Source organism: Protopterus annectens, chromosome 6.part0 (genome assembly GCF_019279795.1).
Source record: "Protopterus annectens isolate FY-2018-M chromosome 6.part0, PAN1.0, whole genome shotgun sequence".
Classification (NCBI taxonomy): Eukaryota; Metazoa; Chordata; order Ceratodontiformes; family Protopteridae; genus Protopterus; species Protopterus annectens.
Genome location: NC_056737.1, coordinates 706270239 through 706288077, shown reverse-complemented (window position 1 = coordinate 706288077; position 17839 = coordinate 706270239). Strand labels below are relative to the sequence as shown.

The following is a 17839-nucleotide window of genomic DNA, read 5'->3' as shown; positions in this document are numbered from 1 at the left end:
AGATACAAACACCCTGGTTTTAGGTGACTTTAACTACCCATCCATAGAGTGAGTAAATTATATGTGTGCTAACATACGTGCCCAAAGGTTTTTGGACTTCATCAACGCCAATACCCTGGACCTATTTGTTGACACCCCCACAAAGGGCCCAAACATTCTGGATCTGGTGCTCACTAACATGGGTGATCATTGCACCACCCCATGTGTGCGGCCCTCCCTAGTGAGGTCTGATCATACATCAGTCTCATTAGAAGTAACAATAACATCTGACCCCCCCCCCCCCCATTAGCAGCAAGTAGAATAAAAAACTTTTCCAAAGCCAATTACAGCCTAATATGTGATGGCATTAATAGCTTCATAGCCCCAGCCCTCACTGATGGCATGGAAACCTATGTTGGGATTTACACCAATGCTCTGTATAAGCATCTATACAAATGTATTGACTCAACTGTACCTCATAGGATCAAAACAAGATCCTCAAGAAAGAACAAGCCTTCCTGGTGAACATCTGTCATTAACAAGTTATACAATAAGAGAAAGAAATTGCTGTCCAAGAGCAGGAAGGAACGGTCTCTGAATTGGAAGCATTCCCTCCTCGGCTTAAACAGGCAAGTAAGACACTTTGTAAGCCATTCTAATGCTAACTAGGAATCCAAATTAGCCTCCTTTGCTAAGGCTAACCATAAGGCCTTCCTTAGCTACATCAGAAACCTTAAAGGAAAACCCCAGATCTGTGCAGAACTGGTTGTTAATGGCACCAGATATACTGAACCCACATAAATAGCCAACCTGCTAGCTGACAAGTTCAGTGAAAACTTCTCCATGTCCCTGCCACATATCCCCTGAAGCATTCCTACCAGCTGCCCTCAACCTAGTATCTCCAAGGAGCAGGTCATAAACACTCTCTACACAGCCAAAAACATAGCCTGTATGGGATCTAATAGTATCCCAGGCTGTGTTCTAAATGGATTAAATCAGGAGCTAGCTGCACCGCTAGATACTCATTTTAACTAGAGTCTAAGCACTGGTTTTCTACCTGCAGAGTGGAAAACAGCAACTATCATCCTGTTACATAAAGCAGGTGCCTCCACTGACCCTGGAAACTATAGACTCATAAGCCTGACCAGCCTAATCTATAAGGCAATGGAAATAATAGCCATGGACCTTATCAACAAAGATATAGGAGACTGCCAAATGCTTGACCCAACCCAGTTTGGCTTCATTAAAGGGAGATCCTGCCTCTTGAACTTGGTGGACTTCTTTGAGACAGTCACCAAAGCCCTGGTTTAAAGCAAATCCATGCATATGGCTTACCTGGACCTGGCCAGGCCTTTGACATTATTCCCCACTCAAGCATATTGACAGGTGGTTTGCAAACTGGCTCATTGATAGACTACACACAATCAAAATAAATGACTGCCTCCAGTAGCAGACCCGTAACCAGTTGTGGTCCACAGGGATTGGTGCTGGGGCCCCTATTGTTTGCAGTCTACTTCTCGGATGTGCAGGCTGAAACAAAAGGCCTATGGCTGACAAAGTTTGCTGATGATTACAAACTGGGTGCAGTCACCGAATCCGCAAACAATGTAAGCTTCCTATAAGAGGGACTTATACAGACAAATGACTGTGCGAAAATCATGGGTTAAAACACAGTGCAAAAAAATGCATTGTCATCCCCTTCAGCAAGGGTGATGTCCCTGCAGATTACCACATTAATGACAACATCCTAAGCATGCAATTTGGGCACACAGGTTGACAGCAACCTTTCCTTTGACCACCACTTCTCTACAGTGGTAAGAAAGACTTTCTAAGTCACCCATCTCATAAGTAAGAGCATTGCATTCAGAACAAAATAGGTTATAATCCTCCTGTACTCCTCACTCATCAGGCCCATAATAGAGTACAGTGCTACCTTTGGTATGTACCCTTTCAGGTACCTGCAGCAACTGGAAAGACCTCAAAGGTTTCTTAAAGACAATCCAGGATCTCCAGCATATGTCATACATTGACAGACTGAAATCTCTGTCACTATACTCTGTGTCTTACAGACTACTCAAGAGGCAACCTCTGCTTTGCATATAAAGCAATCTCAGATCCTGCTCTAATGGAAATGCTGCAAATTCCTAAATCATATGGTATAAGATGCACTTGCTCTAGGGAACTCAACTAGTATGTCACATCAACAGGACTTGCTGGAGAGACAGACATGTCTCACAGACGTTACCTCTCCTCTAGAACAACTTTCTAATTCAGGTGAAACAGAGCCTCTTACTGACCTTATTTAAGCATAATCTGGATGATTGGATGGGAAGCCACAAATTCATCAAGGGAATTTCACCTGTGTCTCTCTTGGACAGGAGCAGTAGTTGTTGACTTAGTTATGCTTAATATCTTGATATTCTTGGGGTTATACTTGGCTAGGCTTGTAAGGGGCCCAGGGCCATTAGCCTAGTAACCTCCTATGATCCTGTAGATCACACTGAAGGCAAACAGAATAGATGTAGGTGAAGCAGAGATCTACTTTACATGACTGAAAATTCAAAATACTGAAATTCATTTTACTGAGACCACAGTACCTAAATTTCAAAATACTAAAAACTCATTTGACTGAATATTATTATACTGAAAGCTTACAATGCTGAATTTCAAAATACTGAATTTTATGCCTAGACATGCACACTTATAACACCAATGACTAACTCTTTCCAAAATTAAAAACTATTTACTTACCTTCTTAACAGAAACTGGATGATATAAAACCAACCTGGGTTACCTAGGATAGCTCTGTTGAGCGAAAGCTGGATGTAAAACCAACCAACTTGCCAAATAGGAACTGGGAATTGCTAGACTTAATGTAGGTTCACTGACAGGACGCAGCTTGGAAGTGGATGACATGATGATACAGAGGAGGCTGGACATCCTATGTATCCAAGAGACAAGATGGAAGGGCAGTGCAGCAAAGCCACTTGACATGGAATCCAGAGTCTACTACTCAGGTGGAGGGCAGGCTAGAAATGGTGAAGGAATTGTGGTGAGAGAGAGGCTTCAGAAGGCAGTAAGGGATATCATCAGAATTAATGACAGACTCATGGCAGTCAGACTCCAGTGTAATGATAGGGCAGTCTTCATAATCTCAGCCTATACACCACAACAGGGTTCTGATTGTGAGGAAAAGAGTGCATTCAGACAGCAATTGCAGGACCTACTACATAAAGCAGGACAACATGAATTGGTGTTGATAATGGGCGACTTAAATAAACATATAGGGACAGACAGAACAGGATATGAGGACTGCCTGGGTCCACATGGTTGGGGCAACAGGAATAAAGAAGGAGAAGACATTCTAGACTTCTGTCTGGCAAATGGCTTGATAGTAGCCAACACATGGTTTAGAAAGAGAGACAGTCACAAGATCACATACAAGAGTAGTCAACATGCAACTCGAGTAGACTTCCTCCTAGTAAGGAAAAGGCACTGGGGTAGAATCCGTGATTGTAGAGTCATCCCCAGTGAAACAGCATAAACCACTAGTTGCCACAATCTGCTGCAAGCTGCTGCTGTCAGAGAAGGCTCTAAGATCAACAGAGACCAGGTTGAAGATCTGGAAGTTGACTGGAGAGAAAGTACAACAGTTCAAGGAATTACTCAGGGCTCTAGCACCCCAAGAAGAGGAGGAAATTGGTGGAGTAAAAGAAGAATGGCAGCACCTAAAACAGCATGTGTTAGGACTAGGATATGTGGCCGAACCAGGTATGGAAATAAGGTAAATAAGGAAAGCTGGTGGTGGAATGCAGAAGTCCAGGAAGTCATCAAAATAAAGGAGTGCAGGAAGAAGTGGGAGATGGAAAAGACTGACCAGGCTAGGAAGGACTACTGGTTGGCTAACAAAGATGCTAAGAGAGAAGTTGCAATAGCAAAGAATAGGGCATCAGTAAGGGGCACTAAGAAACTATATCAGGTTGCAAGGCAAAGACAGATAAAGAAGATAGTCAGACACCCTTAATAAAGGATGCCAGCAACAACCTACTCACTAGTCAAGAGGACATTAAAAGCAGATGGAAGGAGTATTTCCAGCAGCTTCTGAATGAAGAAAACCCCACAAAAGGTGTACTGCTCCAGAAACAGCCTACAATGAGAGAAGATGAGGAGCCCACCCTAGAAGAAGTAAGAACAGCACTAAGGAAGGTGAATTCAAGGAAAGTAGCAGGCTCAAATGAGGTCACAGCAGATATGATAAAGATGCTGGGTGAGACAGGGGAGAAATTACTCCTGAGGCTAGTAATAGCAGTGTGGGGAGAGAAAGGCGTATCCCAGATGACTGGAGAATGAGCATACTTGTGCCAGTGTACAAGAACAAAGGGGATATCCACAACTGTGGGCAGTACAGAGGCTTCAAACTCCTATCACATTACATGAAAGTTCTGGAGAGCGTGATTGATAAATGGATACGCAGAGCAGTAGAATATAAGATGGGAGATGAGCATTTTGGATTCAGATCAGGATGCAGCACAATTGATCTGATGTTTGCACTGAGACAGATACTTGAGAAGAAGCTAGAGATGATGAGAGAGCCCAACTGGGCATTCCTAGACTTGGAGAAAGCATATGACAAGGTCCCAAGAAAGCTGATCTGGGCAGTACTGTGGTGGATTGAAGTCAAAGAAACATTGATAGAATTAGTGCAGGTTTATGTACAAGGACCCAATGAATCAAGTACAAATAGTATTCGGCCTCACAGAGGGGTTCCCAGTGGGAGTAGGTGTACATCAGGGTTCAGCTCTAAGCCCACTGCTGTTCATACTGGTGGTGGACTACGTTAGCAAACAGGTTGGAGGGGACGGATCAACAAAGCTGCTGTATGCAGACAATGTGGCAGTACAGTCAGACTCTGAGCTAGAACTTCAGCAAAGGATAGGAGAATGGAATGCAAATCTGAAGGCACATGGGATGAAACTAAGCACGGATAAGATGGTGGTAATGGCAGCAAATTGGGGAAATCAGAAGAAGCTGAGAACAGAGCTAGAAGGGAAGATAGTGGAACAGGTAAACAGCTTCAAGTATCTGGGAGGGGTAGTTGAGGAGAAGGGTAGTCTGAATGAAGAGGTCAAAGCTAAAATCAGAGGGGCTGCAGCCAACTGGCATAGAGTATCAGGTGTAGTCTATGACAGAAGAATGCCAAAGAAGCTGAAAAGTTAGGTGTACAAGACAGTGGTGCCACCAGCACTACTATTGTTTGTTTGTCTTTCGGCTTTTTCCTGGTAAGGGGTCGCCACAGCAGAACTCCGATCCGCTAATGATTGGCAGTAGATTTTTACGAAACGCCGAGGTGCCAGCTCGATGCCCAACCTTCAACGAAGGCACGCCCATTTATGCACGCATGCCTTTCGAACGCTACCCAACCACCCTACTGTATGGTTCAGAAACCTGGGCAGTAAAGGCAGAACAGTTGAAGAAGCTAGAGGTTATGGAAATGAAGTGCCTGAGAAAGGTGGTAGGATGCACACTGTGGGACAGACGAAGAAATGAGGACAAAACAGCAGAAGCCAAAGTAGCTCCAATTGCAGAAAAGATTGAAGAGAACAGATTACAGTGGTTTGGGCACATGTGGAGAAATGCAGAAGACAACCTGGTGAGCATGATTTAGGACAGACAGAAAGAAGGTAAGAGGAAGCGAGGACATCCATCAAAGAGGTGGATGGATTGTGTGAAAGAAGATATGCGACAGTCGGGTATGAGTGTTGAAGAAGAAAGGAGTGTGGCACTGAATTGAGAGAGTTGGCGACAGTTAACGCGATACCCCGACCCCATGTAGAAAAATGGGAAAAAAATGGGGCTGACGATGATGATAAAATTAAACTAGGTGGGGGGGGCTATGCCCCCACACCCCCCAGTATTGGGGGGCTATGTCCCCACACCCCCCAATATTGGGGGGCTGTACCCCCACACCCCTTAACTGTATATACTAACTCCAGGATCACACTACATTGGGGAAAAGGGCATATACCTTTAAATACCTTACTGTACTGTACACACTGCCACTACTGCTGGGAGCGCACAAAACATTTGCCATATTACTTTAGATACTTCCCATAATAATGTAGAGACATACTCACATTTAAAAACACTACAACATTACTTTCTACACTACTGTCAGTTTTCTGACAGTTGGCATTTTAAATTACAGTAATGTTTTTTTTATCACAAACAAGTCACATGTGAAGGGAAACACATGTCACGAGACACAGGCAAATGAGTTTTCGGTGTTTTGAAATTTAAGTATTGTGTTGTCGGTAAAACAAATTTCAGTATTTTGAGTTTTCAATCATGTGAAGTAGATCCGTCAGGCAGACAGAGCACAGAGTATCAATAAGCCAAATATTTTCATTTGGCCTAAGGCTAGCCCTAAACTTCACTGCGTGTGTTTGTTTTTGGTATTAAGCCCTGTCATTTTTGATGCAGTGTTTGCGACCTGTCACTGTCCCTGACTGGGCTTAGGTTAATGAAATTCAGTCACCAATGATTAAAATTAAACAATGCATTTTACCTGGTGAATTTACAAGGGATTCCGTTTTCTGTAACGGAAGATGTGATGTGTCTGTAGTTTATTTTAAAGAGCTTCTGTTAAGCATGTATTGTTGCCACTGCTCAAAATTTAGTGGAAGAAAAGGTATTTAAAATGAGGGAAGATTTAAAATGAGAGAAGACAAATAATATTGATACTGTACAGTACCCATATTTATTTAGCAAGTAATTGTCATTGTGTATTGTTTTTTAATTTTTGTGTTGTCATTGTATATTGTTGTACAATTCTATATACAGACCTTAAGTATCAGATGAAGGGAGAAGAACAGCAAATACAAAGCAGCAAAGAGTGCTAGTGTTGCATGCAGTGTGACCCACAAAAAATATTATTCTTGCAACTTAACTTTGTGTCGGCATTTTCTACATTTACTTTCTTCATTAAGAAAGTTCTAGTAAAATGAAAATCAGCAGAATGCTCTATTAATTTCAAATGTACGTTTTTTTATGGACAGGCATGCCCCAGGTCTCTCATAGAGGTTTGGGAATTTTGTGCCCACTCATAATTTCTAACTGCATGGCAACCATGCATTCTGTAGATATAGGCTGGGATGCCTCAGGAAAAATATTGTATTTTTTCCCATAGGATATACAAGAGATGAATGCCTTTCTGAGGGTCAGAAACAGTTATTGGCCAAAACTGCTTTGAACAGACAAAAAAGTTTGTATTAGGGGTATTGTTAATTCTAATTGTGATGTGAAAAATATTTTCACTCATTCTCCACTGCCACTTTGTCTTAATTAGGGATCCTGGGCAAGCCAGTGTTTATCTGTGTAAGAGTGAGCTTAAGGCAGAGAGCTTAAGGCAGAGAATCATTCTTGGACTGGATGCCAGTTCATCACAGGATGTAAACTTGTACATCTCACCAGTTTAACTAATGGTATGTCCTTGGAATGTGGGAAGAAACCAGAACACCAAGCAAAAGCCCACATGGATACAGCAAGAACAAGTATACTCCACACAGAGGAAACAAATTGGAGGTTGTGAGATGTGATGTTAGCCATTGATCAGCTGTGCTGCCACTAGGAAAAGTCAGTTTTTGGTTAAATACAATCTGCATTGTATTTTGTAGGCAGAAAATAGGTGTACTTCAGAGATTACTGTGTCAAGAAAGACTATGTCTTTAAGACTGATTCCATTTCATAATTGTGCACTTATTTCCAGCATAATTGTATTGCAGTTTTTTTTAAACTTTAGTTTATTTTTATTGTTCTACAGAAGATTCTAGAGAATGTGTTACTCCATTGAATGTATTAATTTGTTCTACTCTGTAAATGATATTAAATAAGTTGTTTACCTTTAATCAGAGTAATTTGTATTATTGAACATATTGCACATATAGCTGTTATTATTATTATTATTATTATTAATTTTTTTGAAAAATTACTTAAATGTGTGTTTTGGTTTATGGATAGATTCAAGAAGTTGCCGGCATCCTTGGCTTAGGCCCACAGCCTTCACTTCCTGAGTTTGCAGCTAGCAGTGATGCTTCCCCAACTGCAAGTCCTCCAGCCAAAAGAAGTGCCAAAATTCAGTCAAAATGGAAGCTGTCTGCCAAGCAGGCCCTGTTATCATGGGTGAAGGAACAGTGTTCAAAGTAAGTACATTTCACAGACCTAAGCAGGACATAATTTAAATTTATAAACTGTTTTTGTTTTAGCTGTCATCATTGTTCATCATCAACCCTCTTTTTCCTATTTTCTACATAGAGTCGCGGTACTGCCACTTGTCAGCATCTCTCCCTATTGAATGCCACTCTGCTACCCACTTCAACCCTCAAGCCTGGCTATCACAGGTCTTCTTTCACACAATACATCCACCCTTTGCTGGATGTCCTTGTTTCCTCTGCCTTCTTCCTGACTGTCCCAAGTCTTCTTCACCACATTTCCTGCACATGTGCCCAAACCATCATAATCTGTTCTCTTTGACCTTTTTTACAATTGGAGCTACTTTGACTTCTGCTCTTATGTCCTCGTTTCTTCATCTATCCCACAGTGTGCATCTCTCCACCCATCTCAGGCACTTCAACTCCATCACCTCTAGCTTCCTCAACTTCCTGCCTTTACTGCCCAGGGCCCTTTTGGGGGTCAGAGGGGGGTGAAATTTGCACTGAACCTGTCTGCCAGGATGTTGGCTATATCGGTCGGTTCAGTGTATTTTGTGCCATTCTGCACTAACTCCGAGCAGATCTGAGAATTGCAACTTAGATTCTTGACATAGCTAAAGAATGCCTTGTGGTTATCTTTGGAGTCCATGGCAATTTTTCTTTCGAAGCTAGCCTTGGATGATTTTATGAGGGAATGTAGTTTCTTGCTGATACTGATCAGGGAGTCTTCTCTTCTTGGGATTTTACTATTTTCTGTACTAGTTTCCTTCTTCTATTGTATAGCTTGTTTATGGCAGGGGTCCACCAGACTGGTTTCCTTTTCTTGGAGGAGTGAGTGTTGGTTTCGTTTGGGATAGCATGATCCATGCATTCTTGTAGGTGCCCGTAGAGTGCATTAGTAAAGGAATTTGCAGCTTGGACATTGTTATCCTTTAGCATGGGGGCTTTGAAACTTCCCACCTCGGTCTTAAGTAACGTGAAGTTTGCTTTTGAAAGGTTTTTCACTGTGGTTTCTTTGACCGGGGGTGGTGGCAGAATGTGGATATCCAGAGTGATTAGTTTATGGTCAGATCTAACCAGTGAGGGATTGACCTCCGGTGTGGAACACCAGTCGCCCATGTTGGTGATGACCAGGTCCAACATGTTGTCACCTATGGTGGGGGTGTTGACCAGTTGATCTAGGGTGTTTGAGTTTATAAATTCTAAGAAATGTTGGGCAAGGGAGTTTGTACTTGAGTAGTTCTCCCAGTTAATGTTTGGGTAATTGAAATCACCCAATATCAGGGTGTTTGGTAGGACCTTTATGTTTCCCAGTGTTTCCAGGAATGCGGAGTGGGGGTCCTGGGACAAGGTGGGTGATCTGTAGCAAGCTATAATTTGAATAGCAGTTTTGCCCATTGTTAGTGGCACATGGATGATCTCTGAAGTATCGTGCTGTGCCACTAACCTGGAGGTGTGGGTATCCTTGATGAATATGGATACTCCCCCACCTTTTGTATTTCGGTCCGGGTTTTGTGGCCGAAATGTATGGTATGAGTTGTAGCCTGGTAGTGCTGGAGTGCTCTCTGCAGCCTTAAACCAGGTTTCTGTTACTGCACATATAATAATTTTCTCCATACTGAGGAGTGCCTCGAGTGCATGCATTTTAAGGTTTAGACTTCTGGCATTGAGTAGCATTACCCACAGTTTTTTGTTACTTGTGCTATTTACGGTGGTGGGTTTGTCTTTTGAGCCTTGCCTAAAAAAGGCACTATGGGAGTGGCAAGAGCCTTGGCCAGTATTTGAAAGCCTAAGGGTGACAGGTGCAAGCCGTCTCTAGAGAAGCAGCGTGGCCTGTCGAGCATGTCATCCCAGGCTGACAGACACTGGATCCCCTTTGAATGACACCAGAAGCTTAGCCCATTGTTGAAATTGATCATTTTTTCTCTATATCTTGGTATCCTTCTTGGTAGGGCAGGATGCTACTCAGGGTCAGGGTCATACTGGCCTGGGCTACGTGATCAGAGAGCTCCTCCATGTCTCTTTTCATGTAGTCCAGGGAGGTACAGCATAGGTCATTCACACCAACATGGACAATGACAGAGTCATATTTGTACTTGTTCTGGAGTGACCTGAGTACTTGTGTTATGTGGCGGATCCTGGCACCTGACAGGCAGCTAACAGTGACCTTCTTCTTGTTCAGCCTAGTGAGTGGGATGTCAGTGTGCCTGACTATAGAGTCACCTATTACTAGTGTGTTGGGTATGTTATTTTGCCTTAAGGGCTGTGATTGTGTGACACACTGGTTTTGTGAAGTATGTGTTTCATGGTTTGTTTTGGGGGGGGGTGGAGGTTGCTTGGATGTCTGCTTTGGACGTCTCTGTTGCTTCTGCAGATTTTTATTTAGAGTCTCTGAGTATGTTTTCGTGTATTTATGTGTGTTTTTTGCCGGTGCTGGTTTCATAGGTCTATGTGAGACTGGTGGTGTGATGCAAGTAATTCTCTTCTCCTCTTGAATGCCTGGTCCAGTCTTGGGTTGAGAGAGCTTAGCCTCCAGTTTGGCTGTATAATTGCATCTCTTGCATGTATTAGTGTTTGGTGGAAGGAGGAGAGGGTTGTCTGTGTACATAATGCAATTGTAACATTGCCTCAAAATGCCCAGATTCACCAGTTGGACCAGAGAGTACACCTGAAACTGCCCTTTGGACATGCCTGGATAGGTACAGTGAACTGTTTTACTGATTGGCTGGTAAGGTCGATTGGTACTCACAGTCAGAAGAAAGCTGGCACTCTTATCCATTAATTTAATACTCCAGCTGTACAGTAGTCAGCCAAGAGATTGTGAGAATCCCAACATCTGCCTGGAATCACTACTGAGGTGGCAACTCCGCAGTGGGATAGACAGCACCCCTAGTCAAAAGTCGAGTTTTAGAACCAATACGGTGTATAGAAGTAAGGCCAGATTTGTCTTCCTGGTATTTTTCAACATCCCACAAAGCTACAACGCCTTCCCCACCGTGGAGATAGCATTCCATGTTTCAAGAGTCAGTTTCCTTTTCCAGAGTGTACTACATCTTAATCTGTCCCACTTCTACCTGCCACATTGCTGGCATGGCACTGCATCCCTCACTCTTGGTAAACTGTACACAGCTGTTCACACATCTTGCTTGGCTGAGTCCAACCAGATATTTTGGGTTACTTGACCATTCTCCACTTGTTTGTGAATAATATAGTGTGGCCTGTCTTCAAGGGTTGGTCCTATGGTCTCCCAGTACACCCCCAAAACAGCGCTGTCCACCTAAATCAATGCCCTAGAAATGAAGCTAATTCAGTTGAAAAAGTAATATCAAATAGAATAAGTACTGAAAACAACTAGCCATTTGGAAAATGACAGCAAAACTGAACAATTTCTACCAGTCTGACCTAAGAATAAATTAACCAAACATAACTAAATTATGAAAATATCAAATCATGACATAATCCTAAAAGCATTGAAAAATGAACTGAGTGTGTAATCATATCCGTCAGTCAGGCAATAAAGAAGTAAAAATTATAGAATGCCAGGAATAAGACTTATCACTCGCTAAAACCTAGACAAAGTACTTAAAGCTGTATTCAGTAGAATAGGGAAGTATTTGGAATGTATATTTTATACTTTTGATGCACTTTCATTTTGCTTTTATCTCTGAGTGAAGCGACTTTTGATTTGTAGATCTACTCAAGTTATCTCCATTGAAGTGGTATTCAGAGAACTTTTTCATGTCTGTAACTTAATATCCACTGTGCTTAACTTGGTTTTCCACCCAGTTCTGCCTGTCTCATTCTCTTTTTACAGTCTTCACACAGAATCCATCACTGTCGCTTCACCTCAGTTTGTCTACTGGATATGTTTAAAGTGGAGGAATGACCAGTCTCCAACCATTTCAAATAATATGGCAGTAACTCTTATAGGTTCATAGGTAGGTACTAGGCTATTGGCCCTAGGGCCTATATAACCCTAGCCAAAAAGGTACCCTTGCTTTTGCCAGCCAAGAAAATTATTTTCCTGTGCCCCTGTTGAGCAGAGCCAAAGAAGTGATCCCTGGGGTGAATTTCCTATCTCCCATCCAGTCATCAAGATTTTTCTTGAAGAGTGCTAATGAGGAGTTTTTTTGATATAGATAGGAAGTTTGTTCCAGAGTATGAGAAGTCTCTGGCACAGCAATCTATCCCTCCAGCATGTCCTGTTTATTGTGGTGACAAGGTTAAGTCCCTAGAGCGTGTAGCTCGGAGGGACTGGGATTTCTTGTGGAGCATGTCCAACAGCTCTGGCTTTGAGATAGCTTTGTAGGCAGAGATCGCCTCTGAGTAGGAGATATGCGATCGAGTAAAGCTGGAGTTTTTTGAGACGGTATGCGTAGGGCATCTGTTTGAGGCCAGTAATCCTTTTTGGGAGGTATTTCTGCGGCATTTCTAGTTGTTGTAGATGTCTTGCGAGGTACATACCAAAAGGTATGTTGTACTCTATAATGGGTCTAATGAGTGACAAGTAGAGGGGAACAATGGCCTCTTTTTTCCTGGATGAGAAACCTTTTGTGATGAGGTGTGCCATGTAGAAGGATTTCCTGACTACTGTGGAGATGTGATTATCAAAGGAGAGACTACTGTCTACCTGTGTCCCAAGGTGTCTTATCATACTTTCGGTGTTAAGTAGACTACCACCTATGTGGTAGTTCTTGGGTACATAGTTTTTACCAAAAGGGATGACAATGCACGTTTTGGCATTGAGCTTGAGGCCATGGCATTGACACCAGGCATCTGTCTCAGTGAGGCCCTTGTGTAGGATGTCCACATCATTAGGAGTTTCAATTATGGCTCCTAGTTTGCTGTCATCTGCAAACTTCATTAGTCAAAGACCTTCTGTGTTAGCCTGTGCTTCTGAGAAGTAGATACAAACAGGTGGGGACCCAGGACTGAACCCTGTGGTACTGCACTTGTCACTGGTCTGAAGTTGGATTTTGGAGTCTGCTACTTTCACATTGTGAGCCAGTTGGCAACCCATCTTGTGACATAGGGATTTATACCTAGTTTAGTGAGTTTATCTATAATTCCAGAGTGGGGGATGGTGTTGAAAGCCTTGGCGATATCTAGATAGGTTGTGTGAACCACCTTGCCCTCATCTACAGCTTTAGTGACCACTTCAAGGAAGTCTTATCAGGTTTAGGAGACATGATCTGCTTTTACAAACCCGAATTGAGTGGGGTTCAGAGTTTGGAGATTGATTTCTGATGGTACTTTGCAGTGGTTTTCTCAGTTTACTGGTCCAGGTAGAAAATCTATTCTTCCAAATCTCCATTCACACGTACATTTTTTTGCTGCAGCAGGACTTGATCATTCAAGTGTTTGCCCCTTTCTAATGCACCTGTTTGTTTTAAGTCTGTACAGTACACACAAAAAGCCAGCTTTTGGTACAAATTAGTGGTGGCCATTTTCCTCCAATCCTGTAGAAAGAAACGTGGCACTTGAGCACACATCTTTCTTCCCACCTCTGCCCCTCCTATACACAGTCCCCATGTTGTGCATGGCCATTGGTGAAGGAATAGAGTACTTTTTGCCTGCACTGATTGATGGTCAGGGTATTTTAATGAAGCTACATTTAAAATGTTTTTTGCTGTAAATGTGGCCTAGAGTGAGTAAGGAAGTGAGATATCAATAAACATTATTTTTAGGAAATGGGTTTGATTTCCCCCTGGGTGTAAGAGTGAACCTCCTGAATATATTTGCCTTTATGCATTTCCTCATTTGTGCAGTTGTTTAATTTAATTTTGCTCATGAATGGGTTGAGCCAAAATGTCCCTTTTCGGCTATGAACTGCTTTTAATAGAGTAAGCACAGTAACAGATACAACAGACAACAAGGAAATGTTAAATAGATGTATCCAAGCATAATAGAAAAAGTATAATAAATAGAACACAGGTAATTAGTGACACTCAAAACTTGTGGATTTCCATGCAGTCTGTTTAAGCATGTCTTTAGCCAAAGTAGGCATGGGATGTTAAGTTCCATTAATTCCAGTTTAATTGAAAAGTAAGTGTGTGTGTGTGTGTGTGTGTGTGTGTGTGTGTGTGTGTGTGTGTGTGTGTGTGTGTGTGTGTGTGTGTGTGTGTGTGTGTGTGTGTGTGTGTGTGTGTGTGTGTCTGAGTTTCCTCTTACTGCTGTGTATTCCTAGACTTTGTATACTTCAGATTTCTGGTGGCTTGCCTCCTTAAAGTTGTTTTTGAATTGTTTTCATTTTCCAATGTTTGGGCAAGTATGTTTATTACTGAATCAGAGCCAAAGTGATGAACACTGGGATAAGGACTTTTCTACTTACCCTACTGTTGTGATTTCACAGTTAGTGTATTTAGTGTTGTGAGGATGTGGCCTTTCTAGAAAAATATTAGTTTTGAAGTTTTTTTTTTTATTGCATCTGTCATTTGCCGCTCCTTATTTGTCGGAGTGGAATCTAATGAATGTTTGTTTTTTAATGGGCTTAAACATGAAGTCAAGCTATATACAAATATAGAGAAGGTCATAAGGAGTTGCATTGTGTCTTTGTGCACTTAGAGAAAGCATATGACAGGATGCCTAGAGAGGAGTTGTGGTATTGTATGAGGAAGTCGGGAGTGGCAGAGAAGTATGTAAGAGTGGTACATGATATGTACGAGGGTAGTGTGACGGTGGGAGTGACTGATACATTTAAGGTGGAGGTGGGATTATATCAAGGATCAGCTCTGAGCCCTTTCTTATTTGCAGTGGTGATGGACAGGTTGACAGATGATATCAGACAGGAGGCCCCGTGGACTATGATGTTTGCAGATGACATTGTGATCTGCAGTGAGAGTAGGGACCAGGTTGAGGAGACCCCGGAGAGGTGGAGATATGCTCTAGAGAGAAGAGGAATGAAGGCCAGCAGGACTAACACAGAATACATGTGTGTAAATGAGAGGGGGGATAGAGGAATGGTGAGGATGCAGGGAGTAGAGTTGGTAAAGGTGGCTGAGTTTAAGTACTTGGGATCAACAGTTCAGAGTAATGGTGAATGTGGAAGAGAGGTGAAGAAGAGAGTACAGGCAGGGTGGAATGGGTGGACAAGAGTGTCAGGAGTGATTTGTGGCAGACTGGTACCAGTAAGAGTGAAAGGGAAGGTCAAAAGAGGGGTATTGAGACCAGCTATGTTATATGGGTTGGAGACAGTGGCATTGACAAAAAGGCAGGAGTCAGAGCTGGATGTGGCAGAGTTAAAGATGTTAAGATTTGCACTGGGTATGACTATGATGGACAGGATTAGGAATCAGTATATTAGAGGGTCAGCTCAGGTTGGACAGTTTGGAGACAAAGCCAGAGAGGTGAGATTGCGTTGGTTTGGACATGTGCTGAGGAGGCATGCTGGGTATATTGGGAAAAGGATGCTAAGGATGGAGCTGCCAGGTAAGAGGAAAAGAGGAAGGCCTAAGATAAGGTTTATGGATGTGGTGAGAGAGGACATGCAGGCAGTTGGCGTGACAGAGCCAGATGCAGAGGACAGGAAGAAATGGAAAGAGATGATCCGCTGTAGAGACCCCTAATGGGAACAGCCGAAAGAAGACGATGAGTGAGACATAAACTCAACCTGAGAGCTCTAGAGTGGGTCACTGATGGTTTCCATTGGTCGGAACTAAGGAAAAAACGTTGCAGTAACATTTTCCTCTTACTGATTTAGATACTGGGTGAATGATTGTCCCAAAAATCTTTAATTAATAGGAAGCGTAACGCCTCTTTATCTAAATGGAGCATTACCATAGCAATACCATTTTCCTCTATCTTGAATAAGAACTAATTAAATAGCGGGAACTTCAGAAGATGCTTAAGTAGAGGCAAGAGCAAATCTATATAATCTTTTGATCTAGAAGGTTTAATTGCTGGAACTGTTTACCATTATGAGCCACTTGTCTGTTATAATTTGGAACTAAAGAGGTGTATAGCATGGAACAGCTCCAAAAATATAAAATACTGGTAAACAGAAAGGCACTAAGGTAACAAAACAGGTAAAATCACAGAACCTTTATTGTCCAAAAGTAGAATAAAAAATCGTAAATACAACAACTTTTACTGACTAAGCGCTTTCACCCTCATGGGCATCTTCAGAGTCAGTTAGCTTCATTGAGAGCAAATTTTAAATACAACTATCAATTAGTGCATAATTAAACAGAGGTCGTGAAGCAGGAGAGTAGTTAATTAATCAATTATCCCCTGTAATGCTTGTTCACCAAGCCTTGAACTCCTACAAAATAGTGTTTTGTTTACTGAAATCCCTGTAAATAGTTACTACCAAAAGTAAAAAATAAAATGAAATAAAGTATATGAAATGAAATGAAGTAAATTAAAAACAACATGTGCAATGGTAACATTCCTTGTAAGCAGAAAACTCATGTCTTGTTACTATGTTTAAAAATAACAGTTGTGTGTTATATACAGGCTGCCTTATATCTTAAAATACATGCTAGAGACAATACGTCATTGATACCAGGAGCATTACTGGCATCCAGTCTCAGTTGCTAAAGACATTCCCTTATCTCCAACACAGTTTTGTAGTTTCCCCCAAACTCCTTTGTATAAAGCCTGTCAATAACAAAAAAAAATAAACTTTTTGAAATTTGGACAGTGGTTCGTATGTACATATAGTGAATTAATGGTTTTCTTGTTCTTTATGTCCCTATAATGTTCTAATATTTTTTGTCTTAACTTCTTAGTAGTCATTCCTATGTAGAACGCTGGGCAAGATAAACAGGTGGCAGCATAAATAAATACGAGCATGGTTATTTATGCTGCCACCTGTTTATCTTGCCCAGCGTTCTACATAGCATGTATTTTAAGATATAAGGCAGCCTGTATATAACACACAACTATGTTATTTTTAAACATAGTAACAGACATGAGTTTTCTGCTTACAAGGAATGTTACCATTGCACATGTTTTTAATTTACTTCATTTCATTTACATTTACTTTACTTTATTTCATTTCATTTTATTTTTTACTTTTGGTAGTAACTATTTACAGGGATTTCAGTAAACAAAACACTATTTTGTAGGAGTTCAAGGCTTGGTGAACAAGCATTATAGGGGATAATTGATTAACTACTCTCCTGCTTCACTACCTCTGTTTAATTATGCACTAATTGATAGTTGTATTTAAAATTTGCTCTCAATGAAGCTAACTGACTCTGAAGATGCCCATGAGGGTGAAAGCGCTTAGTCAGTAAAAGTTGTTGTATTTACGATTTTTTATTCTACTTTTGGACAATAAAGGTTCTGTGATTTTACCTGCTTTGTTACCTTAGTGCCTTTCTGTTTACCAGGTATAGCATGGAAACCCATCCTCCTAAGGTTAGAGGAGATGAGGCAGAATTAAGATGGAGCTAGTTACTACTGAGTTGTACTGTTGGTGTTATCCTGTTGTGATCCTTGTTGCTGCTGGCCCCTCTATGCGTTCTTCCAAGATTACTGCTCTTTCTGGTGCTGCTTCATTTTGGTGGTGCAGCTGCTGTTTTGTATGTTGTCTACAACAGGAGCAAGATAGAAATAGGACAATTCTCAAGTCCTTGAAGGTGCTGGTATATAAAGCAGCTGCTTAATATTATGGTTTGCTGACTTTTCTACTCCAGTTGTTTCAAAAC

General features: G+C 41.7%; 1 protein-coding gene across 1 annotated transcript in view; it reads left to right on the top strand.

The window, feature by feature from the left end:
- Positions 1-17839, top strand: part of SYNE2 (spectrin repeat containing nuclear envelope protein 2) — a 3814665-nt gene that overhangs the window by 538483 nt on the left and 3258343 nt on the right. The window contains exon 7 of the mRNA XM_044073561.1: positions 7996-8177. Coding sequence (XP_043929496.1) covers positions 7996-8177 — 182 coding nt within the window. The remainder of the gene's footprint in view (positions 1-7995; positions 8178-17839) is intronic.